Source organism: Strigops habroptila, chromosome 3 (assembly GCF_004027225.2).
Source record: "Strigops habroptila isolate Jane chromosome 3, bStrHab1.2.pri, whole genome shotgun sequence".
Classification (NCBI taxonomy): domain Eukaryota; kingdom Metazoa; phylum Chordata; class Aves; order Psittaciformes; family Psittacidae; genus Strigops; species Strigops habroptila.
The window spans coordinates 23,695,624-23,718,801 of NC_044279.2; the positions used below are offsets into that span (position 1 = coordinate 23,695,624).

Genomic DNA, 23,178 nt, shown 5'->3' on the forward strand with positions numbered 1-23,178 from the left:
GGAGGAAGACAGTAGCTGTGCTGCAGGAAGTGATGCAAATCCATCCAGTCCAGCACAATTTGAAAAAACTTCACTCAGTTTTCATTTCTGGGAATGAAGTGCAAATTGTGCCTGACAAATTTGGTGGCCTTCTACAATGGGGTTACAGCATTGGTGAATAAGGGAAGAACAACTCATGTCACCTACCTGGACTTCTGCAAAGCATTTGCCACTGTCCCAGATGGCATCCTTATCTCTAAACTGGAGAGGCATGGATTTGATGGATGGGCCACTTGATGGGTTAAGAACTGGCTGGATGGTTGCACTCAAGGAGTTGTGGTCAATGGCTCAAAATGCAAGCGGAGATAGATGATGAGTGGTGCCCCTCAGGGATTGGTGTTGGGACCACAGCTGTTTAACAGCTTTGCCAACTGAGGCTTGAGAGAGTTTGAGTTGTTCAGGCTGGAGAAGAGAAGACTCCAGGGAGATCAGCTGCTGCCTTCCAGTCCCTAAAGAGGGCCTACAAGAAATCTGGAGAGGGACTTTTTACAAGGGCATGTAGTGATAGGACAAAGGGGAATGGCTTTAAACTTGAGGTAGATTTCTCTGAAATTATTAGGAAGAAATTCTTTGCTATGAGGGTGGTGAGACACTGGCACAGGTTGCCCAGAGAAGCTGTAGCTGCCCCATCCCTGAGAGTGTTCAAGGCCAGGTTGGAAGGGGCTTTGAGCAACCTGGTTTAGTGGAAGGTGTCCCTGTCCATGGCAGGGGGGTTGGAACTAGATGAGCTTTAAAGTCCCTTCCAGCCCAGACCATTATATGATTCTATGAAAGCCACTGGTAGCTGAGGTTTTTGCCATGGGCAAGCATCACTGTGTCATCTCTGCTAGGCATAATTTTCATGGTCAGCTGCATGAGTCATCATCAGCTTTCTTAGCTGCACATTTTGTTTGCACAGCTTTCAAGCATAACTGGTCTTCTTGTAGTTCTCGTAGCCTCAAGGAACTGAAGTTGCAGTGCCACTGTGTACTCTGCATGGATGATGGCCCCAAACAGTGATAGCATGAGGGACAGCAAAATATAGCTGGCCTAGCTGTAGCGTGTCTATGCAGCCACTCAAGACTGAGAGAAGATCAGTGAAGTCTGATGCACAGAACAAAGACAAGAATATAAATCTAGATCATGACTGTCAGCTAAATTCTACAGCAAATCTCAGGTAGTAGGAGTAGGTACAAAGAAAACGATTGCAACTGCACTGACAGTCTCATCTCAGAGGAGATAGCTTTATTGGTGTGTGATATTTACTGCATTTAGGACAAACATGTAGCAGATGCTTTCTTTCCTAGTGTGGCATAGTCCGTAAAAGATTGACAATCTTTTTCAACAATAAAGAAATCTACCATTGCTGTGAGGCATTTCTAAGCAGTGAAATTTTCAGACTTAATGATACAGAAAATATTTCTTATAGTGTAATACCCTATAAGTGGAATTGAATGACCAGTACATTATTGGTGATGTTTCTGGTTTTTAAACAAGTGGCAGACCAACTAAAGGTAAATGCTGTGTTGTGCTGCTTTGATTATAAAGAATGATAAGTTTGGTAAATATATTAGCTGATTTTGGAAATCTGTTTGATTCTACGAGGTGCTGAATTGTTTCATAATGAGTATGTACACAGTGTAGTCTGTGCTGAGTGACAGCAAACAGAATCCTTACAGACACTTTTACTTGGAATAACTTCAACTTTAAGAAAATCAAGGAACAGCTAAGGTTGCTAAGTGACAGCAAAATATTTATCTGTTATTTAGGAAATCAAATGGCTTTATGCAATGAATAGTAAAGGACAGCATATATTGTGTGCCACCCACATGCTGTACAGGACCATTGTTGTACACGATGAAGACCTGCATAATTCAGCACAGTAACCACAGCTATCACCCCCGTCTTAGTACAGAGCTTCTCTAATACTGTTTATTTAGTTTTGTTCCTCAGTAGAAAAGTAATTCACTATAAATAAACACCCTCTGTCTCTGCTCTGAAATGCAAGTAATATTCTTGTGTAGGAAATACTGCAAGAGGAGGCAAGGTGGGGGAGAAGGAGGGGAAATGGAGTGAGAATTGCTGTTTATAACCGGCTATTTGCTTTGCAGGCTTATTTTCATCACTGTTGTGTGATGAAGCTCATTAACAGTCAATGATGTGGCACAGGCTTTTTGTTTCTCTGGAAGGAAAGGATAATGATGGGTTCAGCCTAAGGCCTTTCCCTGCACTTGGCTTTCACAGAGGAGGTACCTGTGGGGCTTTCCAGAGTCCAGCCCTGTGGATAAAGTTGTCCCCCACCACCATCTATGGGTGCTGGTGGGAAGCTGGGGTTACAGCAGGGTTGGTCTGGGACAAAGACTTGGGTGGCTCTTGAGTCTCACTCAGCAGTGGAGTGAGAGTTGTTTCAATTTGTTAGACACTGGCCTGGCATTTCTAAGGCTCATGTGGCAAGAGGAAAGCCCACTGTGGTGGGTTGGCCAGTACCCCCACACAGCTGAGCTGGGAGACCGTGCAGAGGAGGTGCAACGAGGGAGTTGACATCCTTGAGCATGCTGCTGTCATTGAAGGATTTGGGAAGGTGGGGAGACAAGGGAGATGGTAGTTAGATTGGCACCTAACCAGATACCTTTTGAGGCAGAATGAAATCATATGAAACAAAATCTAAAAAACCCCAGCAAAAACGTGTAAAGTGCATACATGCTCACTTTGTAGGCACGTGGAGCTTAAGTTGAAAAGTTGGTTTGATGTGCAGGTGGACCTGTTAAATGTGTAGGGCCTTGACACATGGGCTATTTGAATTGCTAGGAAATTATTTGTAGTTGAATTTTTATTGTCCTGGAATTGATGTGTAAAATTGACTGTCACTATAAATGCACTGACCTGTTATATGTACAGATTTGGTTCTGGCTGAGGGTTTGGGGAAGTTGGATGAATTATTGTATAGTGAAACACAATTCGTGACATGAGAAAGTTACTCTGGCACTAATTTCTACTCTTTTCCTCTTTTTTTCCCTAACCCTGTTTTTGGTTTTTTTTAATTTTATTTTTTTTTTTTTTTTTTTTTTTTTTTTTTTTTTTTTTTTTTGACAAAGAGCCTGGCAGGGCAAGGAACAAAGTTATGTTCAAAGAAGTGCATCAGAAGTTTTATGGAAAATGATTTCTTTGTACCTTAATTTCTGTTCACTCAGGAGATGCAAATTTATCTCCTGGATGAAATGGGAGAGACAGCTATGTGAGGGAAGGCTCATCAGGTTATTTCTTTTTTTCACTCTTCTTTGCTCTGGAAAAGTACAGTTTAGGCTAAAGTTGTCTAAAAGCAGCTCCTACTGTTGAACGCACCGGACAAAATGGCATAGTTTTGAAATAAAAAAGCTTCTTATTTTTAGGAAGTGTTCAGGGACTTAAGTCATATTTGGCATTACAAATCATATACATTGCAGCTGAGAATTTGAGGGGTGACTCTTCAGTTGGCTCCTCCCTACCCTCTTTTTGGTTTTTTGTAGTCTGCATGAGAAATATTTTATCTAACTCTGTCTATAATTGCAGTCATCACCTCCTGCTATTTTCCTAAAATCCCCATATGGTCTGAGAAAGGTTATTCCAAGTAAAACAGCGTGGGAGTAAAGAAGGAGCCATGCTGTTGCTTGTGTTGAGGTCAGGGCTTACTGATACTTACACAGATCTGAGCTCTGAGTGTGAACACATACAACCTGTGATCATTTCTTTGCTATATTTCTAAAATTGCCACAAGGTGGCAATGGTTCAGAATGTTATTCCTCCAAAACCAGCTCTTTGGCTGACTGCACTTGTGGGGAATAGTCAGCCCACAGGCTGTGGTTCTAAGCCAGCAGTGCTCTGGGTCATGCAAGGAGAGGCTGGTTGCAGCCAACACGCAGGCCACATCTTAAGCTTTTTCATTTTAAAGGCCAAAGTTTTCTAGAGGATAGTTGTGCTGTGAGTTATGTCTCTGCCAGCTGCTGTTGGCTGCATATGTTTAGGGCAGTAGTGAGCTGCTCTGTGTACTTAGGCAGTGAGAAACATGAAAATGTTCCAAATCCAGCCTCAGTCTCTGTGAAGCAAGGGTTGTTTGGGTTTTTTTCTTCTGTCTTTCAATGAGAAGATCAGCAATATTACTGTTACAAATATATACATGCTTTGTTTTTCCTTCATAATGGTAGTTTATTGTTTAAATGTAGTTAATTAAGTAAAACCTGTGATATTGAAACAACTGCCTAAACTGCCAGATAGTTTGAAATGCAGCTTCTTATAAAAAGAATTTAAACTCTGTGTAAAATCCATTTATTGAAATTGTTTAAAGGTATGAGTGGATCTAAACTAGAAACTCCTCTAGGTTTTTGTACCCAAGTTTCACTTCAGAAGGGAAAAAGCAAATCTTTCGTGCTCCAAGAGGAATATATTGGGATATATAAGACTACTTTGAAATGTTAAATGCAAGGTGAGACTTTTTTTTAATATTAAGTGCTTGAGGCTCTTTTTATGCCTTTCTATTACTCCATAAATTATAAAGAGTTAAATTGCTACTGCAACTTGAAAACAAGTTATTCTTAATTAAATAACTCTTTGAGAAGTTTGTTCTATCTTAAATATATGCCTTCATTCTTCGGTAGTCTACTAAGGTTAGCAAATGTAACATGGAAAATAAATGTTACCTTTTGTAAAAGGCACAGGGATGGAGGGGAAAAGAAATTTGTATCTTGTGTGGCCGCAGTAAAGAAAAACCAAATTTAAGGGCAGTTAATGCTGTTTTCCCTTAAAGTTGCATTTGATTATCATTCTGGAGAATGCAGTCAAACCTGGTATTCTGAGTCACTGGAGTTTAGTTACACATCCTCCCATGAAGCGGCATTATCACACAGAGTTAGGACCACAGATTTCATACCACTGAGAATATAAAATCCAACTAAGCAATACAAATCTGAAGCAGGTTGTTGGAAAGCAACAGAATCAGTGAGGCTTTCCTATACACTTCAGGTGATATTCAGAGTTCAGTTTACATTTGGGGCTCCATATTGGTGTTCTCAACATAAGAAGGACATGGAGCTGTGGGAGCAAGTCCAGAGGAGGCCATGAAGATGATCAGGGCGTGGAGCACCTCCCGTATGAAGACAGGCTGAGAAAGTTGGGGCTGTTCAGCCTGAAAAAGAGAAGGCTGCGTGGAGACCTCACAGCAGCCTTCCAGTATCTGAAGGAGGGCTACAAGGATGCTGGTGAGAGACTCTTCATCAGGGACTGTAGCAATAGGACAAGGGTAATGGGTTCAGACTGAAACAGGGGAAGTTCAAGTTAGATATAAGGAGGAAGTTCTTTACTGTGAGGGTGGTGAGGCACTGGAATGGGTTGCCCAAGGAAGTTGTGAATGCTCCATCCCTGGCAGTGTTCAAGGCCAGGTTGGATGGAGTCTTGGGTGACATGTTTTAGTGTGAGGCGTCCCTGCCCATGGCAGGGGGGTTGGAACTAGATGATCTTAAGGCCCTTTCCAACCCAAACCATTCTATGATTCTATAAATTTTTATTTTTATTTTGCTGTTCATGGTTCTTTCTATTAGAATTGAAATGCGGACACAGAGGTACTGATAGTAAGGATGTAAATAAGTTGTGGGGAACTGAAAGCAAAGGTGTGACCCAAAGGAAAGGAGGAAGGGGCACGTGCAGTGGAAAGGTAATCCTACTGCAGAAGGCTTTTGAGCTTCTTTGTGTGAACTCCTACCAGAGAGAATCTGTCCAGGCTCATTGCCCTTAAGTTTAAGCATTTCACTTGGGAACTGGCTATGCGTGATGTCTTCATCTCTTGTTCCTTGTTAACCAAGATGGATAACTTCAAAGCAAGCCCAGACTTGGATAAGTTGAGCTGTTTGGTGATGTCCAAGAGTTAATGTCCTGTACAGATGCCTGTTTCTCTCCGTTTGCTATTATGGCATTCTAATGGAATTACACTTCCTTTTATATTCAGCATTTCTGAGCTACTACTTTTGCTATTAGTTTCGTTTTATTTCATTATTAAAGGCATTTGGCTGCAAACTGATGAGTGTAATTAAAAATTACCAACATTAAAAAAAGTAAAAGATGACTGAGAATTCACTGTACACTAAATATTCTGACAAATAAAAAACCCAGAGGAACTGTATGCTGCAGCAGACTACTATAAATTATTCTGTGTCTTGATAGTTAACTGTGTCTCTATATATGACAGTACTTGGGACCTGTAAAATAGTCTTCAGATTATCCTTAGTGCAAGCTGTAGCTTCCGATATTTTCCATTGGATTTATTATTATTTTGTAGTTTTGTAGAACTTTATTCCCCTACACATCCAAATTTCTTACAAAAAAGTAATTTAAGGAATGTACAGTAATACTAACATGTCACTCAATCCTTAGAATTACTTACTACCTGCAGTAGTATGAAAGCCATATATAAATATTTCAAAGGCATTTCAGTTTGCTGGACTATGATGGTTAGAAATGAGGAAGTCAGAATTAAATTTATATTTCACTGCCTTATTCATAATGTTTTTGTTTGATATGTGGGTAATAGACAAGCAAATCACCTAAAGAATGAAGTCTGCAAGCATGAAAACACATTTCCATAATTGCCTTGGCAGGAAGCCCATGTGTTCTTGTGGCAGAGCTGTGAATACTCCATGGGATGAAGGAGCTGCTTGCTCAGCAGTGGTGCACCGCCTGCGGGAGCACTTGGCTCTATACGTACGCTATGAGAACAAGTCTGCTTGAAAAAATGTCAAACCATCCTTAATGATTTGTATTTTCCAATATCTCAACTTCTTCAGTATCTTTAGAAAATGAGAATAAGGGGAATTGAATAAGGGGAAAGACCTGTCCTGCATTGCTGGGAATAAAGCTTGGTCTCTGTTAGAAACAGCTAACCTTTGTGGTCCAGATTCTGTGCAAGAAGTGGATGTCTGGCAGACAGGTGGATAGATGCACTTTTGGTCTATGTACAGACATTTAACAAGTACTTCTCTCCCATAGATTTTTAACTAGCAGTGGTGCAGGCTGGCAATGTGTCAGTGTTGGGCTGCTGCTCTCAAGAGGTCATGCAGGAAATTTTTTCAAGTCACAGCAACCTCTACTGAAGTTTGCTTGCCTCAACAGGAGTCGTCTTCTACAGAAGTTTCTTGGGGCTTGTTCTTTATCGCTAATACTTTCATTAAGAAGAGGAACAGAATTATCATTTTTAGGTAGCTTGGATTATTTTTTTTCAAAGGCATAGTTCTTTGGCTTTGCATCGGTACTGCCTACATTTCACCATTTTTCAGAGGACTTCTCATATCAAGTATTTAGATGGGATCTATACTTTTGTGTGAAAATAGAACAGCTTTCAGGTTTGCATTCAATTTTGAGAGAGTGTTGCAGTAAACTGCTACATGTTTCATAGAAATACAAGACTTGACAAACTTAGCAAACTCTATGTAAGATGAAAATCTTCCTTTGATATGAAGGAAATAAATCGTCCAAGGTAGGCACGTTCTCAGGATACCAGTAATTTTGCTAATCTTGTAACACAATTGTAGCTTAAATGGCTTCAAAGTGTCAACACTATAGACCTGAAAGCCTACGGTCACCATACTCACTGCAGATACCAAAAAGGTCTTCTCTAAGAGGCAATGGTGTGGTCAGAGTAATGTTATTTGTTGCATGTTAACCATTACAAATATAACTTTATGCCTTCTGGAAAAATATTTTCAATTTCTGGCTATACATGTATTTATTTGTTTATTTTTAACTAAGGAAAATACAGAAAGGATGAAAAAACTTTTTGTTTACTTGTATTTGAATTTTTGGAATGTTAAATTTAAAGTTCAGGAATATTCACTGGAATAAAGGCTTTACACGAGTTTAAGTTCTGGGAAAGCATAACAACTACTTTTAACCTTCATTTTGTTATATTAGTATGTTAGCAGCAGTCTTCTTTGATGTGACATTCTAACTTCTCACAGATTTGAAACAGAGAAAATATCTTACTAAATATTTCAAGAGTTGATAGGAACCTTGGCAAAAGGCCCATGTCTGGATCACTGGAGAGCTTTCAGATTTTGCTTTTTCCAGTAACATTAAACTTTGATAGAAATGCATTGATTGCAAGGTTTAATCATGTCATGTTCTCTATGAGGAGTCTGTTTTCAAAATGCACTCAGCTTTGCTATGAAGTCTACCAAATGTAATTTGCTATCAGTCCTGGAGCAATGTGGCTGCTGTTCCCCATGATTAGTTGTTTCGTGTCACTCGTAGTGGTTATAACATCGGTGGCTAGAAGTCCATTTTCATCACAGGGAACATGTGTTGTCCATTTTCTTCACAGTGAGCATGCATGTTAAAACATGCCAATGGTAGCACCTAGATTACTCCAAAAAGTGGACGCATCTCAGTTGTTTTTCACTTATTTGAAGGCTGAAAAAAAAAAATAAATTTGAAGGCTGGAGCCAAAAGCTAAGTTTTATTAGCTGGTGCTGCTGTCATGGGGAAAGTCAGCCATTTTATTCAGCGGTATGTTTTTTTATTCAGTGAGTGATATGAAATATCACTCAGGAGAAGTATCAATGCAGACTTAGCTGTAGCATCCCAAGGACACAAGGGAAAGAGTAGAGGTTTGGTTGCATGCTGAGTGCATACATGACTTGTAGCAGCAACCTGGCTTGCCCAGGTGGGACTCTGAGGAGCTGCCAGGAAACCTCTGCGTTTTCTTCCCTCTTCACAGCTTCCAAGTGTGTATAGTGCTGCATATTTTTACTTTGAGACTAACTGCATTTATTGCTGTTCTCTCCCCTCTCCTTTTTTTCTTGCATAGCTCAATAAGCAGCAGCTACAGATACTGAAGGAACGTTTCCAGGCCTTTTTGAATGGGGAGACTCAAATTGTAGCAGATGAAGCATTTTGCAATGCTGTGCGAAGTTACTATGAGGTAAGTTATGTGCTTTGTTTTCTGTATTGTTTAAAAAGTTCATGGGATCTCTTATAATGCAGATACAAGGAAAGGCATTTTAAGTTTCAAAGGCTGTGAACTTCCAAACCTTCTAGAAACAGCTTCCTCCTACTCCACTTTGCTGTTTTAAAAGTTGAAATCCACTGCCTGAGTGCAAGAGATAAACTGAACTGGAAAATATCCATGCTTTTCGAAGAAGGGGAAAAAAAACCAAAACATAAAAACCCTGTTGCTAAAAATCTTTCTGGCAGCATTTGATACAACTAGGCACTGCTATCTTTATCTCCATATGTCTAAGGTACCTCTTTTAATCAGCACTTCAGTTGCAGGTTACCATCTTCAGAATTGTGTTCTGATTTTTTAGTTACCATGTAGAGTTTTTTGGAGAGGAACTGCCTGTTCCCTTCCCAAAGAAGAGAAGCTTTCTGTGCAGCTGGGCAAGCTCTCAAGTTCTGCTGTGACCTCTTAGGCATGCCTACAGGCAGCAGTACAGATCTTTAGATGTATCTTTAATTGCTTAAAGGACAGGTCCCATTCCCAAGTAAGAGGACAGTTCACTGTCCTTTTTGTAACATCAGCAGCATATGGCTAGAGAATTTATTTCTCTTAGCAAGTGGTACTGCAAATTCATTTTGTCTCATCTAACTTCAGACTTGCTCAGTCAATCATAAGGGCTGTGTGTTAAACTTGTATTTCTTTTGTAGGGTCTTCTCCATATTTCACTCTGCCGCATCTTTTTTTTTTTTTTCAAATTTTTTAGCTTTATTTTTTAATATATTATTTGTCCTTTGTCAGCTATTTCTTTGCTAGTGAATGAAACTCTTCTTCATAGAGAAAAAGATGTGACTTAGGTCCTAGCTTGGTTTTATCTACATTAAATTATGTTGCATAAAAAAAAACAATAGATGGGGGTGAACAAATGGTTTTTCTGTTGTACAGAAATGTGAGGACTCAGTGTGAGATTTTCCAGATCACAGTCTGATCAGAACTGTGGCAGCTCAAATGAAGGAAATCTCATAAAGACAATTGTGAAAGGATGGGGATGGATCTGCATGTGAAACAGAATATGTGCTACATCAGGGGGTGGGAACAGTACAGGATTTGTTAGAAAGTAAATCATTTTTTCTGTATAACTGATGAAGAAATTAAGACTGGGAGGAAGAACAGTTTGGAAGATGGTGCAGGACAAGGCTGAGCTAGTTAGCTGCCCAACAGTAAGTTTCAGGAGAGTAGGATGTTTATGGTTCTGTCTTTCAGCAAGCTGTGTGAGAAGCTTGATGTGTTAGAGGAAGTAGCCTGGCCTTCAGAAAGGATGTGGTAATGAATAAAAATGATTTTAAAATAAATGCCTAACCAGTAACTGTCCTGTTAAGATTTACTTTGTGTCTCTTGTTAATGAGATTTTTTGGACACATTGAGAGCTATGTTTTTCATCATATCTGCTGTTGCAATGAAAAGCTATGCATAATAATCTAAGATAGCCCTATAAAATAGAAGACTCAAATTCTCCAGCTATTTTCAGCCATTCATTACTTTGAATTAAGTGTACAAGTGTTCTAGCTGTCCGGTTTCAAACAGATTTCAAAAACCTTGGCATCACTGAAAAGGCTACAATGACACCATGGGCTAGTGGAATCTTCATCCTGTGTTAATACACCATCTACCAGCTGTAATTTGGTTCTTCAGTCTCTCTTTTTTTTTTTTTTTTTTTTTTGTTTATGCTCTCCCCCCTCCAATTCTATTTCCCATTCTTTCCAGAGATTTCCTTCTGGTCTTGCACAGCCTTGTGCACTTTGAGTTAGCATTTGATAGTCATTTTTAATTACTTTTCAGAATTGTAATAGGTAGTCACCAGTATGCAATATTAGGTTTAATGAACATTGCAGTGGTGGGATCCAGTTGGAGACTTAGTTCAAGCTGCTGCTCCTCTTCAATGCATTTTAATCAAATTTTATGTATCTTACCACATATTCTCGTATCATCGCTTATATGTATTGTTTGTGCCTTTTTCATTTGCTTCATTACCCATTTGTTGAAAATACTAACCTCTCTTACTTCTTCGTGTGTTCTGTTGATGCTGTGCCCTAATGCTTTCTCACCTCTGTCTTCTACATGTGGTCCATCACATCTCCTGCTCGATGATGTTTGTTAGTAATTTGAATTATGAATGTCTTGCTTGTTTCTGTCATACAGCATCTCATAAGCTTCAGTGTTAATTTCTTTATACTTCAGTTGCTGAGCTACAGTACAATTTTATCTGACGTGGAAGGGAAGAAATACGTGGTCTGCACAGTAATTATTTTACTCTGGAAATTATTAATTTGCCTTTAATCCTATGTAGTAGTCATGGTTTGAAAATTACTACAATATTGCTTGCAAAGCCAGGGTATTTTCATTACTGTAGTTGATTCCCCACACCCAGCTCTTTAACTTTGAATGTGAGAGAGAAGGTTTTGGGCATGTGACGTAAATCCTGCATCACTAGTTGCAGGTGTTTTGAATCATTAAATCTGTCTATAATGGGTTTGTTCAGAATTTGTCTTCTTAGGAACCTAAGAGTAAGTTCCAAGGATTAAAAAAGTTATTATAGCGCAGTCTTTGATTTACTTTTCTAGAAATATTTGCTGAAAGCGTAATTTATTCACCAAATAAATATGAATTCCAGCGTCAAATTCACTGTGTTGTAAAAGAGTTATGCTCCTGTGTCAGGACTACTTGGGAAGATTTATACTGGTTAATTTTGTTGCCTTATCCGCCAGCATTATGTCTTTTCTGATGCTCCTATGGTTTTCAAGACCTTCTGGTGATATTCTGGCATTGTTTTTCATTTATCTTAAAAAATCTAATAGGAAAACAATTAATAAGAAAAGTTGCATAAAAGCTTCCTTAATTCTTCAGAAACGGTTATTTTTGTGTTCTGTGTAATCTTCTGCTAGCAACCCACCACACTTCCTGAACGTCTCACTGAAATTTAGCATGATTCATTTTTGTGTACCTATTATTAAGAGTGTCTTGAGGAATTATTTCTTCTTCCATCCCAGTTTTAGAGAAGGTGTGGAAGTGTTTACAGTTCTGTTTCTGTAATCATTCTCTCAGAATTAACACAGCATGTCTTTTGTGGAAAATTCCATTGCAGATATTGAGCCAGATTCTAATCGGCAGAGCATCAGATGTTGGCGGTACTTTTGGATAAAGAGAAAAATTCAATCATATGGCAATTTATTATGACTAATTATATTGGACACACTGCTAAGTGTAAAATTAAGTGAAAAAGTGACTTATGAAATAAAGTCTTTCTTTGCATATTTCAACCCACTTTTTAAAAAAGTTATTAGTGATATAGCAGATAATCTTCCATTCATTTATTCTTGCATGCTCTTTCATGAGGGTTGGAAAATGCTCTTGTGCAGACCCCTAAGAGGTTCATTTGCCACCTTTAATACACATACCTCAGGGCAATCCCAAGCACAGATGCAGGCTGGGTGGAAAATAGATTGCGAGCTGCCCTGAGGAGAAGGACTTGGGGGATGTTGACTGACAAAAATCTCAACATGATCCAGGAGTGTGCACTTGCAGCTCAGGAAGCCAACTGTGTGCTGGGCTGCATCAAAAGGAACATGACCAGCAGGTCAAGAAAGGTGGTTCTTCTCTCCTGCTTGGCTCTCATGAGTACTCCCACCTGGAGTACAGTGTTCAGCTCTTCATTTATGGTTGGAAATAGTTGATATTTAAGGTCTTTTCCAACTCAAACCATTCTATGATTCTATGGTTTAATAGGATGTACATACCTTGGGCTAAACTCACAGTACTAATTCTTTAGTCTTGAATTTATGCAGTCTTAAGTGTGATAAAACTGTACAGTAAAGAACTGTAATGAATATTTGAAATACTGTGAAAACTGTTTCAATATTGTAATGATAGCAAGTTCTCAGGTTTTCAACTCTCTGCTTAAAGCATTATGAAGCTTCAATAAATTTTATTTACTGGTGGTTTTCCTGTTTTCTTGCTGCTTCATTTTAAATATGTGGCTCTAAGCCATAATTACTGCATGCTGCTTAAATCTGAACGTTAAATGCATGATCTGTAGCCATTAGCTCTATGAGGGGTTTTCAGAATTTAAAATTAGACTTAGTTCAGCTGTACCAGTTTGCCTGTGATACAGAGATCATATTTAACTTAATTTCTATTTAAATTCAGGTGTTGGAATCCTTAGCAAATTAAATTGTTGTCTGCCAAAGTCAGGCAATAGGAAAGAGCGGAGCTATAGCCAGTGGTGAAAATTGATGAAGCAGGAGATTAGTGTACAAATCTAACTAATGGATTGGCACTGACTGGCTGGAGGAAGGGTTTAGACGGTTTGGTTTTGTTTGGTTGTTGTTTTGGTTTTTTGTTTTTTTTTTTAAAGAAGTGGACTAAAAGTAGAAAACTACCAAAATCAGCAGTAAGTAAGAAGACAGGTCCCATATAATCGAATCATAGAATGGTTTGCCTTGGGAGAGACCTCGAAGGTCATCTCGTCCAACCCCTCTGCACAGGCAGGAACACCTTCTGCAAGATCAAGTTACTCAAAGCCTCATCCAGTCTGGCCTTGAACACTTTCAGTGATGGGGCATCCACAACTTCTGTGGGCAACCTGTTCTAGTAACTCACCACCCTTATTATAAAAAATTCTTCCTTATATCCAATCCAAATCTACACTCTGTGCCTTTCTAAATGGTAAGAAAAACCCTTTCCCTTCCCTCTCCAAAATGGGAGTATGTGGCATCTTTCAGTTTCTGCAGTAAGCAGAGCAAGTGTCCTACAATTCCCTTCTTCCTTTGCTACCAACTCCTGAACTGCCAGTGCAAATCCTGTGTAACATGTTGGGAAGGGACGAGCAAGGCATGAATCCTGGCTGCATGTTGCTGGTTAGACACACACCGGTGTCTGTAGGCACACCTCTCCTAAGCCTGACTGGGCTGCTTTGTTCAGTCTTTGGCCATTGTAGTCTGCCTTCCCTTTCCTCTTGAGATTGAGGAAATCCTTCCTTCCCTGTGCTGTGTGCAGCTTCCCTGTTGCAGTGTGCAGAAAAAGAAAAGATTCCTCATGTGGGCTTTGGCAGCTGTTTGAGGTGGTCACGGTGTGAGGCAAAGGCGGCCAACCCCAGTCTTGGGCATATTCAGAGTGGTTGATATTGGGCTGTTAAGGAGTTTGAAAGTTCTACAGAGACTAAGAACAGAAGAAAACGATATATAAAACAACCCCATTAACATCTGCCGTTGCAGATGTACTTGTGATGACATCACTGTTTCTGTGTTCAACACAGAGCAGTTGTTTGGCCCATAGTGGAAGCACGCACTAGTGTGACAAAAACAGTGATTATGTATTTCTTTCACTTATCCTGAAAAAAAGATGAATATTGTTTGTTGGAGATTTTTTTTTACATTAAGACATTCAGACGTTTGGCTAGTCTGAAAAAAGCTGAGAGATTTCTGTAAAGGAAGGACTGTAGCAGTGATGCTGTTTCTCCCTGTGATTATGTAAAACCTGGTCAAAAGGTTTTTTGCATGGAAGTGAGGGACAAAAGGATCTCACTGGTGAAATTGCAGAAAGGAAGTAGCTTTCTGGACTAATACTAAGTGGTATTTTGGTTGGTTTTACAGCTTGATTTTTAATACCAGCTATTTTAGGTACACAGTTTTTATTCAAGGTAACAAAAGGCATAATTGATCCTGATGAATATTTCAGGGATGAAGATGACACCTAAAGGAAGTAAAAAGCATTCATTAGAATCAAAACATAGTACACACCAAATAAATAGTAATTAAATGTTGGAACGTTCTGTTTTGATATTGTCGAGGCAAAATAATGGAATAAGTAGATTAAACATTTGTTTCAATACATTAGGATAATAATTGTAGAAATTAAGTGGGTTTCAGGGCATAAATTTACTGTTTTCTGCTTTTGTTTTTCTTAAAATTCATAATTGGCATACGTATGTATTTAAGAGTATGGGCTTTTTGCTCTGTTCAGATTCTCTTCAAAAACCTGAGTACTAGGCCAAGTTGGGATTTATTGTTGATACAGTCTCATTTGGAGAAGCTGTTTCAACAGAATGTTTTCTTACATTAACTTTAGGATAATCTTGTGGTTTGCTTTGTGCGGGAGCCTTTCAACTGCTTATATCTGTTTATAGTTGCACCTCTCAGCACTTACACAGTTGGTTTCCTTCCAGTTGCTTTAAAAAGTTGTCAAACTTGAGTCAGTGTAATGTTGGCATGGAGGGGGCTGTTTATTTTAGAGGTCTGGTTTAGGCCAGTTCTTTGAAAAGCTTCATAAAGAAAAATGTTTTTAGGCCCTCTCCAGAAAGGGACATAACCAAGGTTTATCTAGATCATCAATTTCATCGAAGGAGCTCTAAGGCTTTCAACATTTTGGATCAGCAACCACAATTTGGTGTGTAATGGAGATTGTCTCAGTGTTAGCAGTCTATTTTACACAAAGAAGTGAGGGGGAAATAGATAAAACAAATTGAAACATGCTTTACATGATCTAGACCTCTTCTGTGCTAAGGAGAGACCTGATAGGGTCAAATTGTAGGCTTTGCAATGCGCAACTTACTCTTGAGAGTAGTGTTGCATTGCTCTTGCATGGGATGTGTATCAGTGCTGAAATCCTCTAGTCTCTTGTTTTACATATATCTACATGTAATTATATTCTCTGTATTTTAGAGGACTGAAAATCCCGTTTTCACTTCTACCTGTATGGTGTCAGAGAAGCAAAACATTTTGTTGTACTTCTGCACAGAACATAATTGCTGTCTGTTGAAACTGTATCTATCCAGTCTGTTTGGACACTGATATTTATGGATGAATCATTGTTGATTTGAATGAGGATGTCATACAGTTTCCATGTTAGCATTACAGATGTACTTATAATAGACCTGTATATCAAATTTCTAAATGAGGTAGGTGGTTGACAAATGGAGTTTAGTGAATGAATTGTACCAATCCTTAGCTTTGAAAGTGGTGTGTGCTGATAGGAAGAGAGAAAGAAAGGGCTCACTGAATTTAAATGGAAGAAAAATTCCCAGTGATGATATCCTTTTTGTTCATTTTGTGGCCACTGTTGTTCCAGACAAATAAGGATGCCTTGTAGATCTGACACCAGGCTGCAGAAGTAATCAGTGTTGGGTAGTGAGGTACGTCTTTACTGTAGTAAGCATTATGTGACATTATTTACTTGTTTATTAGCTAAATTCTGAATGTCTGTTAATCTGACCAAACCATTTAGAAAACCAGGAATGGCTCATATTGTTACACAACAGTGAATTCAGTCTGCATTGCTTAATTACTTTTTTCCTAATCCCAGTGCTGTTTTACTCAGTCTCAAAGGAAAACAAAACTTACCTGGACGTTGATTTTGCACAATCAACAGTATGTTGCGTGGACATAGACCATACACATTTTTGTTGATGCTGTCTTCTGGACAACTGAAAAAGGGGAGGAGGGGTATGTGTTTGTTCAGCTATCCTGATACTTATAAGAAATGTGACAATTTAACATTAGTGCTATAGAAATCTTGCAGGAGGTATTAAAATTTTGTTATCAATTTTGGATTTTGAAATCATTGGGAACGATTTTTCTCTTGCTAGATGGTGAAAGGATGAAAACTCTTGATCTTTTTAAGTTATCCTTCCTGCTGTCTTTTCCAGGTCTCAGCACAAAGCTGACCTTAAGGACCTCTCTGAGAAAAAGCTGAGAGAGTTGGGATTGTTCAGCCTAGAGAAGAGAAGACTCCAGGGAGACCTTATTGCAGCCTTTCAGTTCTTAAAAGGGGCCTATAAGAAAGATGAGAAAGACTTTTTAGCAGGGCCTGATGTGGTAGGACAAGGGGTCTAAACTAAAAGAGGGGAGATTCAGGCTGGATGTGAGGAAAAATATCTTTACAATGAGGGTGGTAAAACACTGGCACAGGTTGCCAAGAGAATTGGTAGATGTGCCATCCCCGGAGACACTCAAGGCCAGTCTGGGTGTGGTTCTCGGCAACCTGGTCTAGTTGAAGATGTCCCTGCTCGTTGCAGGGAGGTTGGACTAGATGACTTTTGAAGGTCCCTTAGAACCCAAACTATTCTGTGATTCTATGACCTTTTCAAGTGGAAATAATACTGCAAAATATTTCATTAAAAGAGTGATGTTAATGCCAACGAATTCTCCTTTGTGCCTTTATATTGTGATGTCTGTGTTCCAGTCAGCAGTACTCAGGGACTCTGCAAACTAATGAGGATCAACAGGACACTTATTTTTGTATTTCAGCAGTCAAACAGATACTCAGGCCGATCACTGACTTGCTGTCTTTGTCCATGACCAGGGGGAGGCATGTAGTTTCGCATTAATAGTACACTTGAAGTATCTGAATATAGGACAAGTGAAAATTTCCACAAGATGCATATGGACTGTAAGCCAATGTTAGTCCAACCAGGGTCTCTCTCTCCTGACTCTGTGAGCTCTGGAATTTTCTCATGTAATTTCATTAGGCTCCAAGTTTTGAGTAGAGATCCAATGTAGAAAGTTGCCGTATTTTTCTAATTAAACATTTGACTGAATTGCAAGCAACTAATAGCTAAAGGATTTCTTGATCTTAAAATCAAAACAAAACAACCAAACACACAAAACCCCCAAACCCAACCCACCAAGCAAACAAATAATAAAGCATAAAACCTCCTATTTTCATGTACATTAGATTGAATTCCTAGAACTGATATTTACTCTGGATATTATTTCTTTTACTCTTAGATTTCTAGATGGTGGAATAAATAACTTTCTGTATGCATATTTTGATTGAATCTCTCTGTTACCATTTTACTTTGTGATAGAAAGCTTTACCTGTCAGATCCTTAGGGATGCATGACTTGTCAAAATCTTTTAAACTTTAAAGTAATGTATTGGAAAAGTGGCATTTTGTTCTTAATGGTGAATTGATAATCTCTGAGTAAACCAAGCCAGAGAGAACATGGCAGTAGAGAATAAAAAAGGTCAGCAAATGCGTGGCTGAAATCCAGGAATCAGTAAATGAGAAGCGAGGTTTTAAATTCTCATGTATTTCTCAACTCCATTTCATTTCTGTTCTGTTACTCATTTCAAAAAATTACAACAAATTCTTATATCCTGAGAATTGTGTAGGCAGAACACAGTGATGATGTAAATATTGTCTTAGTGATTGTTTTCAGGTTTTGATTGATCTGCATTTTTCACCACAGCATATGGCTGAAAAGCCAAATGGGAAAACTAGAGTCTTCTCAAGCTTTTATTTTCTGAAGTAAGCATTATGGTGCCATAGAGATGTCTTTTTCTATTTTGTGTTGCCTTAAAAATGTTTTACTCCTCACAGACCAAGAAAGAGATTTCTTCAAAGTTAAATCCAGGCATAAAGTTGCTATCCACTCGAGATCCTCAACAAGCAACAACATTATCTTAAACAGAGCATACTAAGAGAAATCGATTACCTAGTCTTTTCCAGTTAGTAAATGCCTGTTTTGAGCTCTGCTAGTGAACAGTAACTACCTCATTAAGGAAACTGTTCTTCTTTCCACTTGGCCTTGCCATCAAACCATTTCCCCTAATTTCCTGGTTCAGCTTTTCTTATTAACTTAAGCTCATTGCTTAGCTTGCTCTTTGTTAAATGTAAAATGTACAATCTCCTCTTTTATTGTATTACCCTCTGTATAATGGGTTTGTCTTGTGCCTCCTTAGCAAAACAAAAATGCTGAGCAAATTACATATTCTTAACCTGTAGTAAATAATTTGTTATCAGGCATTTAGTATGGTCCTTCTTTGGACCTTTCGCTTATTTGTGAAATTGGGGTTCCAGGCACAGCCCACATCCTGGTGTGGTTCTGATACTTTGTATTGCTTTATGTTTTACTCCGTAATTCTTTGCACCCAGCTGACAGTCCTTACAGAAGTGAGTGATCAGCAGGGGCATGAATTCTAAGGCTGATGTAAAGGAAGGAGGATTCATAAGTGACTATACCAAGATAGGAAATACCTTGGGCCTCAGACCTACCTCTGCAGGTGTTTTGAGCGGGTGTCTAGGCAGCTGTACACAGAGCTACCCTACCTGTAGTACCTCAGTTAGCTCGTGCAGAACTAGCTTCAGGGTCTGCTTGCCAGCACGTTGTCATGGATGGTGTACCCCAGCGCTCAAGCCCAGTCCCACACAGCATGCTGCTTGCACAGTTGCCAGTGCCAGTGCAGCTTGTCTAACTCGTGGTGGGTTTTTTTCTGAAATGAAATAGTCGAAAAATGCTGTTCTGCATCTGTATTTATAGATTCATGTAGTCCTAGACATGTATATGATTTCTCTAGACATCTTCTTTCTGTTTCTTTATCTTTTCAGTAGTGCTGGCAAAATAAATGTTAAGATGCTCACCTGTGGTATGCTACTAGGCTGGCGCTTCCCAGCTAGAAAGCTGCAATACTTTTTTTTTTTGCATACTTTTCAGTGTTTTCCCTCAGGTTGGAATGTCAGCATGCTGGTTTGCAGCCCAGCATGAGAAAATAAATACTCTCCTGGGGGTGAGACTATGATAGTTTTGTTACATTTAAGTTTCCTGTTCTTAGTGTACTTTTCCTAAAACTAGAAAGATTTTCCTTTGAGAGCAGCAGGCATCCTTTGTTTGTATAAGTTTGTATCTCTGCAGTTTCACTGTGATAAATATGCACCATGAATAATTTGTTATTAGAATCATAGAATCATAGAATCATAGAATCGTAAGGGTTGGAAAGGACCTTAAGATCATCTAGTTCCAACCCCCCTGCCATGGGCAGGGACACCTTGCCCTAAACCATGTGGCTCAAGGCTCTGTCCAACCTGGCCTTGAACACCGCCAGGGATGGAGCATCCACAACCTCCCTGGGCAACCCATTCCAGTGCTTCACCACCCTCACTGTAAAGAACTTCTTCCTTATATCTAATCTAAACTTCCTCTGTTTAAGTTTGAACCCATTACCCCTTGTCCTACCACTACAGTCCCTAAGGAAGAGTCCCTCCCCAGCATCCTTGTAGACCCCCTTCAGATACTGGAAGGCTGCTATGAGGTCACCACGCAGCCTTCTCTTCTCCAGGCTGAACAGCCCCAACTTTCTCAGCCTGTCTTCATATGGGAGGTGCTCCAGCCCCCTTATCATCCTCGTGGCCCTCCTCTGGACTCGCTCCAACAGCTCCATGTCCTTTTTATGTTGAGGACACCAGAACTGTACGCAGTACTCCAAGTGGGGTCTCACAAGAGCAGAGTAGAGGGGCAGGATCACCTCCTTCGACCTGCTGGTCACGCTTCTTTTGATGCAGCCCAGGATATGGTTGGCTTTCTGGGCTGCAAGTGCACACTGCCGGCTCATGTTAAGCTTTTCGTCAACCAACACCCCCAAGTCCTTTTCTGCAGGGCTGCTCTGAATCTCTTCTCTGCCCAGCCTGTAGCAGTGCCTGGGGTTGCCCCGACCCAGGTGTAGGACCTTGCACTTGGCTTGGTTAAACTTCATAAGGTTGGCATCGGCCCACCACACAAGCGTGTCAAGGTCCCTCTGGATGGCATCCCTTCCCTCCAGCGTATCAACCGAACCACACAGCTTGGTGTCATCGGCAAACTTGCTGAGGGCGCACTCAATCCCACTGTCCATGTCACCGACAAAGATGTTGAACAGGACCGGTCCCAACACCGATCCCTGAGGGACACCACTCGTTACAGGTTTCCAACTGGACATCGAGCCATTTACCACAACTCTTTGCGTGCGGCCATCGAGCTAGTTTTTTATCCACCGAGTGGTCCATCTATCAAATTGATGTCTCTCCAATTTAGAGACAAGGATGTCATGTGGGACAGTGTCGAATGCTTTGCACAAGTCCAGGTAGATGACATCAACTGCTCTGCCGCTGTCCATCAGTTCCGTGGCTCCATCATAGAAGGCCACCAAATTGGTCAGGCAGGATTTCCCCTTAGTGAAGCCATGTTAGCTGTTACCAACCACTTCGTTGTTTTTCATGTGCCTTAGCATGTTTTCCAGGAGAAACTGTTCCAAGATTTTGCCAGGCACAGAGGTGAGACTGACTGGTCTGTAGTTCCCCGGGTCTTCCACCTTCCCCTTCTTGAAAATGGGGGTTATATTACCCTTCTTCCAGTCATCGGGAACTTCACCTGACTGCCAGGATTTTTCAAATATGATGGACAGTGGCTTAGCAACTTCATTCGCCAGCTCCTTCAGGACCCGTGGATGGATTTCATCAGGTCCCATGGACTTGTGCACGTTCAGGTTCTTAAGATGGTCTCGAACCTGATCCTCTCCTACAGTGGGCCTAAGGTCTTCGTTCTCACAGTCCCTGCATTTGCTTTCCAAGACTTGGGTTGTGTGGTCAGAGCATTTGCTGGTGAAGACTGAGGCAAAGAAGTCATTAAGAACCTCAGCCTTCTCCAAATCCATGGTAGCCAGTTCTCCTGATAGCTTCTGGAGAGGGCCTACATTGTCCCTAGTCTGTCTTTTATTTGCTACGTATCTATAGAATCCTTTCCTGTTATCTTTTACATCCCTTGCCAAACTTAGTTCTAGCTGGGCCTTAGCTTTCCTAACCTGGTCCCTAGCTTCCCGGGCAATGCTCCTGTATTCTTCCCAGGCCGCCTGTCCTCGCTTCCACCTTCTATAAGCTTCTTTTTTCCCTCTAAGTTTCCTCAGCAGCTCCTTGTCCATCCATGGAGGTCTCCTGGCCCTCCTGCTGCACTTTCTTCTAGTCGGGATGCAACACTCTTGAGCACGTAGCAGGTGATCCTTGAATATCAGCCAGCAGTCTTGGGCCCCCCTGCCCTCTAGGACTGTATCCCATGAAACCTTACTAAGGAGGTTGCTGAAGAGGTCAAAGTCTGCTTTCTTGAAGTCCAGGGCAGTGAGCTTGCTGCACGCTCTTCTCACCGTCCTGAGGATCTCAAACTCAACCATCTCGTGATCACTAGAGCCAAGGCTGCCCTGGAGCATCACATTTCCAACCAGTCCCTCCCTGTTGGTGAGCACCAGGTCCAGCATGGCACCTCTCCTCGTCGGCTCCTCTACTGCTTGAAAGAGGAAGTTGTCTTCCACACAATTAAGGAACCTCCTGGATTGCTTGTGCCGGGCCATACCGTCCCTCCAACAGATGTCAGGATAGTTGAAGTCCCCCATGAGGACCAGGGCCTGCGAGCGTGAGGCTGCTCCTATCTGTCTGTAGAGCGCTTCATCCACAGAGTCCTCTTGATCAGGCAGCCTGTAACAGATCCCCACCGTAATGTCCCCTGTTGCTGTTTTCCCTTTGATCCTGACCCACAAACACTCTGTTACCTCATCACCCATTCCCAGACAGAGTTCCATACTCTCTAGCCTATCACTGACATAGATAGCAACGCCCCCTCCCCGTCTGCCTGGCCTGTCTTTTCTAAACAGCCTGTAACCTTCCATTCCGACATTCCAGTCATAGGAGCCATCCCACCATGTTTCTGTGATACCAGTGACATCATATTCCCGTAGCCTTGCACACATCTCTAATTCCTCTTGCTTGTTCCCCATACTACGGGCGTTTGTATAGAGGCACCTTAGCCGAGCTCCAAATGAAGCCGACTCAATGGCTGGGGCAGCTGGAACATCTCTACATGGCTCCAAGCACTTATTACAGGTGCTGGCAACTGACCAGGAATGTTGGGATGGATCAATGCTCCCCTCCCCCAACACATCTAGTTTAAAGCTTTCCTGACCAGCCTGGCAAGCCTCCTACCTACCAAAACAGCTCTTCCCCTTCTTTGTCAGACCAGCTCCACCAGCCTCCAGTAGATCTGGCCTCCCAAATGGAGCCCCATGTTCTAAATAGCCAAACCCCTGACTATGGCACCAGCTTTCTAACCATTTATTAACCTGCCAGACACGCCTAGCTTTTTTAATGTCCTCCCCTTTGCCCTGGAGAATCGATGAAAAGACTATCTGAGCTCCAGAGCCTCTAACCACCTCTCCCAGGGCTCTGTAGTCCTTCTTAATGTCCTCCAGGCAACTGCTGTTTATATCTCTAGCACCCACATGGACGACTAGAAGGGGGTAATAGTCAGCAGGACTTACTAGAGCAGGCAGCCTCTCAGCAACATCCCTGATCCGAGCCCCCGGCAGGCAACACACCTCCCTTGAGACTGGATCAGGCCGGCAGATGAGCGC

At 40.8% G+C, this 23,178-nt stretch overlaps 1 protein-coding gene across 24 annotated transcripts in view; it reads left to right on the forward strand.

The window, feature by feature from the left end:
- CADPS2 (calcium dependent secretion activator 2) overlaps positions 1-23,178 on the forward strand; it is a 298,626-nt gene that overhangs the window by 53,527 nt on the left and 221,921 nt on the right. For all 24 annotated transcript variants that reach the window (XM_030479911.2, XM_030479889.1, XM_030479892.1 and 21 more), the window contains exon 2: positions 8,846-8,959. In XM_030479911.2, the coding sequence (XP_030335771.1) occupies positions 8,846-8,959 (114 nt within the window). The remainder of the gene's footprint in view (positions 1-8,845; positions 8,960-23,178) is intronic.